The sequence below is a fragment of the Sus scrofa genome, chromosome 3 (assembly GCF_054392235.1).
Source record: "Sus scrofa isolate SSC_HxYL_T2T_F1_AM1 chromosome 3, Sscrofa_HxYL_maternal_Yorkshire_Landrace_v2.0, whole genome shotgun sequence".
In the NCBI taxonomy this organism is placed as follows: Eukaryota; Metazoa; Chordata; class Mammalia; order Artiodactyla; family Suidae; genus Sus; species Sus scrofa.
In genome coordinates, this window is record NC_139385.1 from 70,374,480 (window position 1) to 70,389,046 (window position 14,567).

Genomic DNA, 14,567 nt, shown 5'->3' on the forward strand with positions numbered 1-14,567 from the left:
GAAACTTCCAGTATAAGATAAATAAATACTAACAATGTAATATATGAGAATAAATATAATTAACTATGTTATATATGCTATGTTATATATGAAAGTTGTTAAGAGAGTAAATCCTAAGAGTTCTTATCACCGGGATGAAATACTATTCTGTGTCACCTTTTATTCTGTATCTATATGAGAAGATGAATATTCACTAAACTTACTGTGATCATCATTTCATGGTGTATGTAAGTCATCATGCTGTATACCTTAACATTTATTCAGTGCTGTATGTTAATTATATCTCAAAAAAAAACCTGTAAGAAAAAGTCTTTCTACAAAACTGCCTAAATAAAACCATTATGCTACTGCCATGAAGACAGTCATAAAGACCAATGAAAGAGAGTAGATCGCCCAGAAATAAAACCCTCACACATTACGGTCCAGTGATTTCCAACAGGGTGCCAAGACCATTCAATGAGAAGGTGGCCTTTTCAATAAATGTATTGAAAAGGCTGTATAAACTGGATTTCCACATGTAAAAGGATGACCGGACCCTTACCTAAAACCATATATGGAAATTAATTAAAAAATGGATGAGTTCCTGTTGTGGCACAGTGGTTAACGAATCCAACTAGGAACCATGAGGTTGCAGGTTTGATCCCTGGCCTTGCTCAGTGGGTTGAAGATCCAGCATTGCCGTGAGCTGTGGTGTAGGTTGCAGACGCGGCTCAGATCCCAAGTTGCTGTAGCTGTGGCGTAGGCTGGCGGCTGCAGCTCCGATTAGACTGGGAACCTCCTAGCCTGGGAACCTCCATGTGCCGTGGGTGCGGCCCCGGAACCAGACCAAAAAAAAAAAAAAAAATGGATCAGAGACCTAAATGGAAAACATAAACTAGAAAACCCCTAGGCAAGAAGTTCCTGTCATGGCGCAGTGGTTAACAAATCCGACTAGGAACCATGAGGTTGCGGGTTTGCTCCCTGCCCTTGCTCAGTGGGTTAAGGATCCGGTGTTGCCATGAGCTGTGCTGTGGGTCGCAGACACGCCTCGGATCCCGCCATTACTGTGGCTCTGGTATAGGCCAGTGGCTACATCTCCGATTTGACCCTTAGCCTGGGAAACTCCACATGCCACGGGAGTGGCCCAAGAAATGGCAAAAAAAAAGACCAAAAGAAAACCCCTAGGCAAAAAAAGGACAAAATCTTCGTGACTTTGAATTTGGCAGCGATTTCTTGGATATGACCGTAAAGCCACAAGCAACAAAAATGTATAATAGACAACATAGACTTCATGAAAATTAAAAATGTTCTCAAAGGCACAGTAAAAAGAACAGAGTAAAAAGGCAACCCATAAATTGGGAGAAAATATTTGCCTGTCATATATCTGATAAAGAATATTTAGAATATATATAGAATTGTAAACTCCTAAAACTCAGCAACTTAAAGCCCTATTCAAAACCGGTCAAAGGATTTGAATAGACTTTCAAGTCTACAGAATACTTCTTCAAAGAAGGTATTCCAGTGGTTAGTAAACATAAAAAGATGCTCAACATCACCGATGATTAGAGAAATACAAATCAAAATCACAGTGACCTTATACCCCTTAGGATATCTGCTGTCAATCCAAACAAAACAAAACATAACACATGTTGGCAAAGGACATAGAGAAATCAGAACCACTGATCACTGTTGGTAGGAATGTAAAATGGTGCGTGGAACACAGATGACTGTTCCTCAGAAAGTTAAAGAGAATTACCATGTGATCCAGCAATTGAGTATTGCTACAGGCTGAATGTTTGTGTCCCTCCCAAATTGATGTGTTGAAGCCCACACCTTCAATGTGAAGGCATTTTGGGGTGGAGGGGAGAGCTTTTAGGAGGTGATCAGGCCATGAAGGTGGAGCCTCGTGAACAAGATTAGTGCTCTGATCAGAAAAGACACAGTCAAGATCATCTCTGTCCTCCCTGCAAGAGGGGACAACAGGAAGGCCTCCATCTGCAGAGGAAAGACTTTCATCAGGAACTGAATTTGCCAGCACCTTGATCTTGGACTTCCCAGCTTCCAGAACGGTGTGAAATAAATTCCTGTTTTTTAAGCCACCTAATATATGGTATTCTATTTTAGCAACCTGACTGATCTAATACAGATATTGGTACCAAGAAAAAGGGTGCTGTTGTAACAAACACATAAAATACAGAAGCAGCTTTGAAATTAGCTTCATGGCTAGAGGCTAGAAGAGTTTTAAGGTGCATGCTAGCAAAAGCCTCCTTTACCCAGAATGGTCCTTTAAGGGTGATTCTGGTGAGGACTTGAGGGAAAAAAAGGAGAGCTGGAGAGAAAGCCTCCATTTTCTCAGAGAACACATAATTAACCATGTTACATGATGCTGGAAGCAATATGGACGGTAAAGGCCATTCTGATGAGATCTCAGCTGGAAATGAGGGACATGCTAGTGGAGTGTGGCAAAGGCAATTCTTGATAAAGTGGCAAAGAACTTGGACGAACTGTGTTCGGGGCCTAGTATTTTGTGGAAGTTAGAACTTGCAAGCAATGAAATTGTATATATATGTTTAGCTGAGGAGATTTCTAAGCAAAGTATTGGAGGATTGGCTTGTTTCTTTCTGACTACTTAGAGTAAAATGCAAGGAGAGAGAATTGAATTGAGGAAGAAATTGTTATGCAAAATGGAACCAGAATTTAGAAGATTTGGAATAATCTCAGTTTGTCCATATTGCAAAAAAAAAATGAGAACACATGTTCAGAAGAAGACACCAAGTACCTGGCTGACCTGTGTGACTGACCATTTGATCAGGAGATTAGTACGGTGTATCCCCTGGACTTTATCAGCTACCCCAGCAAGGTCACTGCCCATCTGAACTGAAGGAGATGGATCCAGGTCAAAATCAAGGAAGCCTGTGGGACGTCTTAGATTTGACAGGACAGAACAATAAAACTTAGGCTTTGGACTTGCCGCATTCTTCAAGGAAAGGAAAGAGTATCCCCAAATCTGATTCAGACATCATCAGGGCCATTACATCAGTTCCAAATTTCGTGTGTCAAAGTCCTAATCCTAGTGTGATAGTATTTGGAGGTGGGGCCCTTGTGCAGTAATTAGGTCATGAAGGTGGAGCCCTTATGAATGAGATTAGTACCCTAGTAAGAGGAGCCACACGAGATGAACTCTGCCTCTGCCATGTGAAGATACAGCAAGAAGGCATCCACTTGCAAACCAGAAAGTGGGTTCTCACCCAGAACCTTGATCTTGGACTTCCCAGCCTTCAGAACTGTGAGAAATAAATTTGAGCCACACAGTCTGTGGTAATATAGGTATATATACAAGTGATTTGAAAGCAGGGACTCGAAGAGATACTTGCTTATTACTCTTCTCCATAGCAGCATTATTCACAATAGTTAAAAATTGTAAAAGGAACCCAGGTGTCCATCAGTGGCCAAATAGATAAACAAAACTGGTATCTACACATGATGGAATATTCAGCCTTTACAAGGTAGGGCATTCTGATACCTGCTGCAATGTGGCTGAACCTGGAAGACTGTATGCTAAGTGAAAGAAGCCAGTCACACACAAAAAAAAATTCTGTGGGATTCTTTTTATATAAGGCACCTAGAGCAGTCAACTTCATAAAGTCAGGAAGTAGCATGGTATTTGCCAGGGGCTGATGGGAGGAGGGAATAGGGAATTATTATTTAATGGGTTTGAGTTTCAGGTTTTTTTTTTTTTTTTTTTTTTTTTTTTTGGTCTTTTGTCTTCTTAGGGCCACACCCATGGCATATGGAGGTTCCCAGGCTAGGGGTCTAATGGGAGCTGCAGCTGCTGGCCTATACCACAGTCACAGCCATGCCAGATCCAAGCCGAGAGCGCAACCTACACCACAGCTCATGGCAATGCCAGGTCTTTAACCCACTGAGAGAGGCCGGGGATCAAACCTGCGTCCTCACGGATGCTAGTCAGATACGTTTCCACTGAGCCCCGACTGGAACTCCTTTCAGCTTTGAAAGCCATAAAAAGTTCTGGAGAGTTCAGAGGGTGGTGATGGTTCACAATAATACGAATGTACTTGATCCTGCTGAACTGTGCACTTCAGAATGGTTAGAATGGTAATATTTATGTTATATATATTTTACCACAGTAGAAAGAAAATCTCTACTCTTCACAAAACACATAACATAGATATATCCTACCTCTAGTTGAAGTTATTATCCTACTTTTAATATGTTCAGGTTTTTGGTAAGTTGCAGGGTTTTTAAATCATTAATGTACTGAGATTGTACCCCTATAATTGTGAGAATACTACTTATTGATTATTAGAACAAACTCTGGAATGCATGTACAGCATTTTTGAAGTTCCTTGGTACCAGTACAAACAAGTGTTAGAATAAGCTTTTGCAAAAGCTGTTTTGAAATTTTGTCTGGTGAACTAGGATCTACTTTTCTGTTTACTCTTATACTGCTTTTAATGATGTTTCTGGCCATAATGAATAGCCACCACTTCGATTATTTTTATTTTGTTTATATTATTCTTATACTACTTTAATGATGTTTCTGGCCATAATGAATATCCACCACTTTGATTATTTTTATTTTGTTTATATTCTCCTATCTGGTTTCTTATTTAATAGACACATTTAGATCACAGTAAGAACAGATTTCAGGAGATCCTGCTGTGGCCCAACGGGATCGGCAGCATCTCTGCAGCACTGGGACACAGGTTCGATCCCTGGCCTGGAGCAGTGGGTTAAGGATTGATCATTGCCACAGCTGCAGTGTAGGTCACAACTGCGGCTTGGATATGATCCCTGGGCAGGGAAATCCATATGCCACAAGGCAGCCAAAAAAAGAAAACAAACAGATTTCAGTACCAGTAAGTTTCCTTGTCTACCCTTAATTTTTTTGTGTGTGTTTTGTGTTACGTGCTAAACTTAGATATCCAAAGAGAAGAAGAAAAAGTGAAACGATCTGTAAAAGATGCTGCCAAGAAGGGTCAGAAGGATGTCTGTGTGGTTCTAGCCAAGGAGATGATCCGGTCGAGAAAGGCCGTGAGCAAGCTCTATGCATCCAAAGCGCACATGAACTCCGTGCTCATGGGGATGAAGAACCAGCTGGGTAAGATGCTCGTCAGCACTAGTGCCCTTGCTGTTGTTTACAACACTGGTTTCCTTGAGGAGGAAGAACGGTCTCAACTCTGGTTTTTATTTTTTGCATTGTCTTAGTTGGGGTGTTATAAAAATGCCAAATATACTTAATTACTTTCATTTTTATTTTATTGTTATTCATTTTCCTTTGCCAGTGTTGTTGAAGTAATGGAAAAAAAAAAAATCTGTCTAGGGAGTTCCCATCATGGCACAGCGGAAATGAATCCAACTATCATCCGTGAGGATTCGGGTTCGATCCCTAGCCTTGCTCAGTGGGTTAAGATCCGGCGTTGCCGTGACCTGTGGTGTAGGTCTTAGACACAGTTCAGATCTGGCATTGCTGTGGCTGTGATATAGGCCAGCAGCTGTAGCTCCAGTTTGACCCCTAGCCTGAGAACCTCCATATGCCGTGGGTGCCCCTAAAAAGCAAAAAAAAAAAAAAAAAAAAACTGTCTAAATGTGCTTCATTTAGAATTTAGACTGTATTTCCTTACGTGAACAGTGTTGTACACTGACCTGAGAGTTGATGAGTCACAGGAATAAAAAGGGCCCTCCCCAATGTTTTAAATAAAATAAAAATGTTAGGAAATAAGAAGTTGACTCACACCTTAGAGGGAAGATGAAGAGGGTTTCCTCTGCCCTAGGCTCAGAGCCACCCCCAGCACGATTTTAATGATCTGAATTTGTCTTTGGCTTTCACTCACTTCCTTTTCTGCCTCATTTCTGGCTCTCAACCTAATGCTTTCTTATGTCTTAGGAACCTGTAGGCTCTGTGTTGGGTGGTCGGTATACGTGTGAACTATCAATTTAATTTTTTAAGATTCTTTATAATATTTAAAATAAAAGTAATCGTGATTTAGTTACCTCTCAGTGTCCAGTATAATACCATTTATGATCTTTCACAGGCATCTGTCTGCATGCTACTGGCAGCTTGAGGTGTAGGTTAAATTTTGCATCCAGTGGTTTCTTTTCTTACTCAAATTTCTGTTAAATGAAGAAATCTTAACTCAGAATTATAGTTCTTTGAGAATGGCAACAAATGACTGTCAGATCATTAGACTCAGGAACTACAGGGAAATATTTCACTAAAGAATATATTCAACTGTCAGGTACTATGCTGATGCATCACGCTCAAAAGTTAGAAGACTTGGAGTTCCTATTGTGGCTCAGTGGGTTAAGAACCTGACTAGAATCCGTGAGGATGTGGGTTCAATCCCTGGCCTCACTCAGTGGGTTAAGGATCTGGCATTGCCCCAAGTTTGGCATAGGTTGCAGGTGTGACTGAGATCTGCTGTGGCTGTGGCTGGCAGCTGTAGCTCTGAATCGAACCCTAGCCCTGGGAATTTCCATATGCCACAGGTGTGGCCCTATAAAGAAAGAAAGAAAAAAAAAAAAAGATAATATGACTGTTTCACTTCAGAAGCCAGTACCAAATGAGTACCTGATCTATTATTTGGTTGTATTTGGCTCTGAAAGTATTCCTTTACGTTCAGTTTTAACATTTGGTTTCTCCTTCAAATCTGAATGAGAGCCTTGCTGGGTAAAGTCATCTTGGTTGGAGGTTTTTTCCTTTCATCACGTTGAGTATATCATGCCACTCCCTTCTGGCCTGCAGAGTTTCTGCTGAAAAATTTACCCATAACCTTATTGGGGTTCCTTTGTATGTTATTTGTTTCTTTTCCCTAGCTGCTTTCAAGATTTTCTCTCTTTAATTTTGGTCAATTTGATTAATATGTGTCTCGGTGTATTCCTCCTTGGTTTTATTTTGTATGGTACTCGTTGTGCTTTCTGGATTTGAGTGAGTGGTTCCTTTCCCATGTGAGGTAAGTTTTCATCTATTATCTCTTGGAATGTTTTTTCTGTCCCCTTCTCTCTTTCTTCTCCTTCTGGCACCCCTATAATACAGACGTTGGTGCGTTTAACGTTGTCCCAGAGTTCTCTGAGACTCTCTCATTTGTTTTCAATCTTTTTTGTGTTCTGCATCCATAATTTCCACCAATCTGTCCTCCACCTCACTTACTCATTCTGCCTCCTGTATTCTGCTGTTAGCTGCTTCTAGTGAATTTTTTATTTCAGTTATTGTATTTCGCATCTCTTCTTGTTTAAGTTTTGTATCTTGTATCTCTTTGCTCAGTGTTTCCTGTAAGTTATCCATCTTTGCCTCCAGTTTATTTCCAACGTCTTGCATCATCTTCAGCATCAACAGTCTAAAGTCTTTTTCCTGGAGGCTGAGAATCTCCTCATGGCTTAGCTGATTTTCTGGGGTTTTTCCTTTCTCCCTCATCTGAGTTATAGTTCTCTGTCTTTTCTTTTTATAGGTTTTTGGTGTGGTGACCTTTTTACAGATAAGAGAGTTGCAGCCTCTCTTACTTCTGGTGTCTGCCGCCCTTGTGGCTGAAGTTGGTATGGGGGGCTTGCTGTAGGCTTCTTGATGGGAGGGGCTGATGCCTGCCCACTGGTGGGTGGAGCTGATTCTAATCCCTCTGGTGGGTGGGGCTTTGTCTCTGGATGGGATTAGAGGCAGCTGTGTGCCTGAGGGATCTTAGGTAGCCTGTTTACTGAGGGGCAGGGCTGTGATCCCACCTGGATTGTTGTTTGCCCAGGGCCCTCTCAGCACTGATGGGTGGCGCCAAGTTTTCCCAAAATGGCCACCTCCAGAGAAAGGCACAGCTGCTGAATATTGCTGAGAGCTTTGCTTCCAGTGTCCTTCCCTCACAACAAGCCACATTCACCCCTGTTTTCCCAGGAGGTCCTCCAAGAACTGCAGTCAGGTGTGACCCAGATTCCTATGAAGACTTTGCTTTGCCCTGGGATCCAGTGCATGTGAAAGTCTATGCGCCTTTTAGGAACGGGGTCTCCATTTCCCCCAGTCCCGTGGAGCTCCTGTGCACAAGCCCCACTGGCCTTCAATGCCAGATGCTCCAGGGGCTCTTTCTCCCAGTGCCAGATCCCCACCCATGGGAGTTTAACGTGGGGCTCAGAACTCTCACTCCTGTAGGTGAGTCTCTGTGAACCAGTTAGTTTCCAGTCTGTGGGGCTTCCCACCTGGGAGGTATGGGGTTGCTTATATGGCGTAGTCGCCCCTCCTACTTCTTGATGTGGCCTCCTCTTTGTCTTCTGGAGTTAGGGTATCTTTTTTTAAGGTTTCCAGTCCATTTGGTTGAAGGTTGCTCATCATTTAGTTGTAAATTTTGTTGTTTTTAGGAGAGAAGTTGAGCTCCAGTCCTTCTATTCTGCCATTTTAATCCCATCTCTCAATGGTATGGATCCTGTGCCTGGACTCACAGAGGTTCAGGTTCTTCATGTTTCCTCACAGAAGGAATTCAGCAAGAGACAAAGTCATTTTTTAGCATTTGGATGTGGGGTTTTTTAATATGTCATGTAGTGAATATATCAGTTTCTCTCTCCAGATACTGAAGAAGATAATCCATGGATTGAGAAAGTAAAACAATAAGGCAAACTGTACCACATCTTCTTAATTTTTAACAACTGTGTTATTTCAGCCCTAAAGTGATGTATTTAGGCTCTTTAAATATTGAGTATGTAACCTGGATATATGCCTTTTGGACAGCTGAGTATTCAGTACCTTGAAGAAATAGACTAATCTTTTCTGTCATTTTGAAAGCTTAACTAAGTACACTTGCCTTTTACAGCCATCACTGAAAGTTTCATATTTATTCCCTATTTTTTTTTTTTTGCAACATGCTGAAAAGATAAATGTTCCCTTAACCATGATAAGCTTATTTTTAAAAATTTCGGTATTTCCTTTACTGAATCAATACCAGAAAACATAAAACTTATTTTACCTTTCCTCCCCCCCCGTGAATAAAGCACTGTGTGCATAGACTCTCCCTCTCCCTAATTGCAGAGATTGTAGCCCACAGGATAAAATGGTACCTAATAGCCAGAACCAGTAAAATTTGACATTTTGTTATATTTGCCTCAGTTTTATATCATAAAAGAAAGCAAGCAGTATTGCTAAAGTTGACTCTTCCTTAATACCCCTTCCCAGTTCCATTCCCTTCTCTTTTAACCTCCCTAGAGGTCCCACTATTATGAAGATTAAATTTGTATAAGTGGTATTATAATATATGTACCATTCTGGATCTTTTTTCACCCATTTATTATTGTGTTATTGAAATACACCCATAATGATAAATGTATTTTTAACTCCTGCATAGTATTCTGTCCTTTGACTGGATTACATTTTATTTTGCTCTTCCCTGTTGACGGACATTTAAGCTGTTTCCAGTTTTTACTATCACAACAGTGTTGCTCTGAATGTCTTTTCACTTTTGCACGTGTTTCTTTAGGACAGTTTCTACTCAATAGTAAAATTGCCGGGTTGAAAATAGGTTTAAATTTTGCTAGAACTACAAAATTGCTCTCCAAGGAGGCTTTACTAATTTATATTCCCACTAGCAGCAGATAAGGGTTTTTTTTTTTAATGGCCTCACCCATAAATTTTTTTTTTAATTATCACCCATGGCATATGGAAGTTCCTGGGCCAGGGATTAAATCTGAGCTGCAGCTGTGACCTTTGCCTTTAACCCTTTAACCCTCCGCAGCTGGGCTGGGGATCAAACCTGCACCTCTGCAGCAACCTGAGCCACTGCAGTCAGATACTTAACCCACTGCGCCACCACAGGGGGAACTCCTGTGAAGGTTCTTTTTTCCATACTTTTTCACCAGCACTTGTCAAAACTCTTGGGGTTGTTGTTGTTGTTTTGTCTTTTTGCAGCACATGGAGGTTCCCAGGCTAGGGGTCTAATTGAAGCTATTGCCGCCAGGCTACGCCAGAGCCATAGCAATGTCAGATCCGAGCTGCATCTGCGACCTACACCACAGCTCATGGCAATGCCAGATCTTTTTTTTTTTAATTTTTATTTTTTATTTTCCCACTGTACAGCAAGTGGATCAAGTTATCCTTACATGTATACATTACAATTACATTTTTCCCCCACCCTTTCTTCTGTTGCAACATGAGTTTCTAGACAAAGTTCTCAATGCTACTCAGCAGGATGTCCTTATAAATCTATTCTAAGTTGTGTCTGGTAAGCCCAAGCTCTCGATCCCTCCCACTCCCTCCCCCTCCCATCAGGCAGCCACAAATCTTTTCTCCAAGTCCATGATTTTCTTTTCTGAGGAGATGTCCATTTGTGCTGGATATTAGATTCCAGTTATAAGTGATATCATATGGTATTTGTCTCTGTCTTTCTGGCTTATTTCACTCAGTATGAGAGTCTCTAGTTCCATCCATGTTGCTGCAAATGGCATTATGTCATCCTTTTTTATGGCTGAGTAGTATTCCATTGTGTATATATACCACTTCTTCTGAATCCAATCATCTGTCGATGGACATTTGGGTTGTTTCCATGTCCTAGCTATTGTGAATAGTGCTGCAATGAACATGCGGGTGCACGTGTCTCTTTTAAGTAGAGTTTTCTCCAGAGATATGCCCAAGAGTGGGATTGCGGGGTCATATGGAAGTTCTATGTATAGATTTCTAAGGTATCTCCAAACTGTTCTCCATAGTGGCTGTACCAGTTGACATTCCCACCAACAGTGCAGGAGGGTTCCCTTTTCTCCACAGCCCCTCCAGCACTTGTTATTTGTGGATTTATTAATGATGGCCATTCTGACTGGTGTGAGGTGGTATCTCATGGTAGTTTTGATTTGCATTTCTCTTATAATCAACGATGTTGAGCATTTTTTCATGTGTTTGCTGGCCATCTGTATATCTTCTTTGGAGAAATGTCTATTCAGGTCTTTCGCCCATTTTTCCATTGATTGATTGGCTTTTTTGCTGTTGGGTTGTATAAGTTGTTTATATATTCTAGATGTTAAGCCCTTGTCGGTTGCATCATTTGAAACTAATTTCTCCCATTCTGAAAGTTGTCTTTTTGTTTTCTTTTTGGTTTCCTTTGCTGTGCAAAAGCTTTTCAGTTTGATGAGGTCCCATGGGTTTATTTTTGCTCTAATTTCTATTGCTTTGGGAGACTGACCTGAGAAAATATTCATGATGTTGATGTCAGAGAGTGTTTTGCCTATGTTTTCTTCTAGGAGTTTGATGGTGTCCTGTCGTATATTTAAGTCTTTCAGCCATTTGGAGTTTATTTTTGTGCATGGTGTGAGGGTGTGTTCTAGTTTCATTGCTTTGCATGCAGCTGTCCAGGTTTCCCAGCAATGCTTGCTGAATAGACTTTCTTTTTCCCATTTTATGTTCTTGCCTCCCTTGTCAAAGCTTAATTGACCATAGGTGTCAGGGTTTATTTCTGGGTTCTCTGTTCTGTTCCATTGGTCTGTCTGTCTGTTTTGATACCAGTACCACACTGTTTTGATGACTGTGGCTTTGTAGTATTTCTTGAAGTCTGGGAGAGTGATGCCTCCTGCTTGGTTTTTCTCAGGATTGCTTTGGCGATTCTGAGTCTTTTGTGGTTCCATATAAATGTTTGGATTGTTTGTTCTAGTTCTGTGAAAAATATCATGGGATAGGGATTGCATTGAATCTTTAGATTGCTTTGGGTAGTATGGCCATTTTTACAATATTGATTTTTCCAATCCAGGAACATGGAATATCTTTCCATTTCTTTACATCTTCTTTGATTTCTTTGATTAAAGTTTTATAGTTCTCGGCATATAGGTCCTTTACCTCTTTGGTCAGGTGTATTCCGAGGTATTTGATTTTGTGAGGTGCAATTTTAAAAGGTATCGTATTTTTGTATTCCTTTTCTAATATTTCATTGCCGGTATACAGAAATGCAACTGACTTCTGAATGTTAATCTTATATCCTGCTACTTTGCTGAATTTATTAATCAGTTCAAGTAGTTTTGGGGTTGAGTCCTTAGGGTTTTCTATGTATAGTATCATGTCATCTGCATACAGTGACAGTTTGATCTCTTTTCTTCCTATATGGATGCCTTTTATTTCTTTTGTTTGTCTAATTGCTGTGGCTAGGACTTCCGAAACTATGTTGAAGAGCAGTGGTGAGAGTGGGCATCCCTGTCTTGTTCCAGATTTGAGTGAGAAGGCTTTCAGTTTTTCCCCATTGAGGATTATATTTGCTGTGGGTTTATCATAAATGGCTTTGATTATATTCAGGAATGTTCCCTCTATACCCACTTTGGCGAGGGTCTTGATCATGAATGGATGTTGGACTTTGTCACATGCTTTTTCTGCGTCTATTGAGATGATCATATGATTTTGGACTTTTTTTTGTTAATGTGGTGTATGATGCTGATTGATTTGCATATGTTGAACCATCCTTGTGAACTTGGGATGAACCCAACCTGATCATGGTGTATAATTGTTTTGATATGTTGTTGGATTCGGTTGGCTAAGATTTTGTTGAGAATTTTTGCATCTATATTCATCAATGATATTGGGCGATAGTTTTCTTTTTTGGTGGTATCTCTATCTGGTTTTGGAATGAGGGTGATGGTGGCATCATAGAATGTCTTTGGGAGTATTCCTTCTTCTTCAACCTTTTGAAAGAGTTTAAGGAGGATGGGCACCAATTCCTCTTTATATGTTTGATAGAATTCACCTGTGAAGCCATCAGGTCCTGGACTTTTATTTGTAGGGAGTGATTTTATGACCTCTTCAATTTCATTTCTAGTGATCGGTCTGTTCAGCTGGTCTGTTTCTGCTTGATTCAGTTTTGGCAGGCTGTAAAATTCTAGAAAATTGTCCATTTCTTCCAGATTGTCAAACTTGTTGCCGTATTCTCTTATGGTTTTTTTTGTATTTCTGCTGTATCCGTTGTGATTTCTCCTTTTTCGTTTATAATTTTGTTTATTTGGGTTCTTTCTCTCCTCTTTTTAGTGAGTCTGGCCAGGGGTTTGTCAATTTTGTTCACCTTTTCAAAGAACCAGCTCTTGGTTTTATTAATTTTCTCTATTGTTTTTTGAATCTCTATTTTATTGATTTCTTCTTTGATCTTTATAATTTCCTTCCTTCTGCTGACTTTAGGTCTTTTTTGTTCTTCTTTTTCTAGTTCGTTTAGGTAGAGGGTTAAGTTGTCAATTTGGGATCTTTCTTCTTTTTGGAGAAAGGCCTGTATTGCTATAAATTTCCCTCTGAGCACTGCTTTCGCAGCATCCCATAGATTTTGAGAGGTTGTGTCTTCATTATCATTTGTTTCAAGGTGTTTTTTAATTTCCTTCTTGATTTCCTCATTGACCCATTGGTTTTTTAGTAGCATGTTGTTGAGTCTCCATGTAGTAGGTTTTTTCTCTTTCCTTTTCCCATGGTTGATTTCTAATTTCATGGCATTGTTTTCCGAGAAGATACTTGAGATAATTTCTATGCTCCTAAATTTATTGAGGTTAGCTTTGTGTCCCAATATGTGGTCGATTCTTGAGAATGTTCCATGAGCATTGAGAAGAATGTGTATTCTGATTTTTTTGGATGTAGTGTCCTGAAGATATCAATTAAGTCTAATTTTTCTATTGTTTCCTTTATGATCTCTGTTGCTTTATTGGTTTTCTGTCTAGAGGATCTGTCCATTGATGTGAGGGGGGTATTAAGGTCTCCTACTATGATTGTATTCTCATCAATATCTCCGTTTATGTCTGTTAATATTTGTTGTATGTATCTGGGTGCTCCTATATTTGGGGCATATATGTTGACGATAATAACATTCTCTCCTTGGATGGATCCCTTAATCGTTAAGTAGTGTCCTTCTTTGTCTTTCTTTATGTCTTTTGTTTTAAAGTCTATTTTATCTGATATGAGTGTTGCGACTCCTGCTTTTCTGTCATGTCTATTGGCGTGAAATATTTTTCCCCACCCCTTCACTTTCAATCTATATGTATCCTTTGTCCTAAGGTGAGTTTCTTGTAGGCAGCACATTGAAGGTTTTTGCCTTTTTATCCACTCAGCCACTCCGTGTCTTTTGATTGGGGCATTCAGTCCATTGACATTTAAGGTGATAATTGATAGATGATTATTTATTGCCATTTTGAACCTCATGTTCCAGTTGATTCTATGGTTCTCCATTCTTCCTTTCTTTCTTTCTTTCTTTTTTTTTTTTGGTTGAATGATCTCCTGTTATTATCTGCTTGAGAGGTTTTTTTTTTTTTTTTTTTTTCATTTTTTGCGAATGCAATGTTTGGTTTTGGTTTGTGGGTGCCCTATTTTTTAAGTATGCTAACCCCTTCCTATAATTGTGTGTTTTAGCCTGATGGTCCTCTAAGTTCAGACACTTCATTACTATATTAAAATTAAGAAGAGAAACATACAAACAAACAAAAAGGGTTATTTATTTCCTAACATCCCTTGCCCACATTTTATGATTTTGATGACTCTTTTTTATTTTTTTCTTTTTAATTTTATTTTGTTTGAAGCATGTTCATGATTAAATCTGTATGCTGGCTTATTTGAGTGACTGCTCTCTGATTGTAGTATTCTCAGTCCTAGTTCTTCCTCTTCTTCT

General features: G+C 39.8%; 1 protein-coding gene across 3 annotated transcripts in view; it reads left to right on the forward strand.

The window, feature by feature from the left end:
• Positions 1–14,567, forward strand: part of CHMP3 (charged multivesicular body protein 3) — a 72,370-nt gene that overhangs the window by 36,549 nt on the left and 21,254 nt on the right. For all 3 annotated transcript variants that reach the window (XM_003354734.5, XM_013995984.3, XM_085018739.1), the window contains exon 3: positions 4,922–5,101. In XM_003354734.5, coding sequence (XP_003354782.3) covers positions 4,922–5,101 — 180 coding nt within the window. The remainder of the gene's footprint in view (positions 1–4,921; positions 5,102–14,567) is intronic.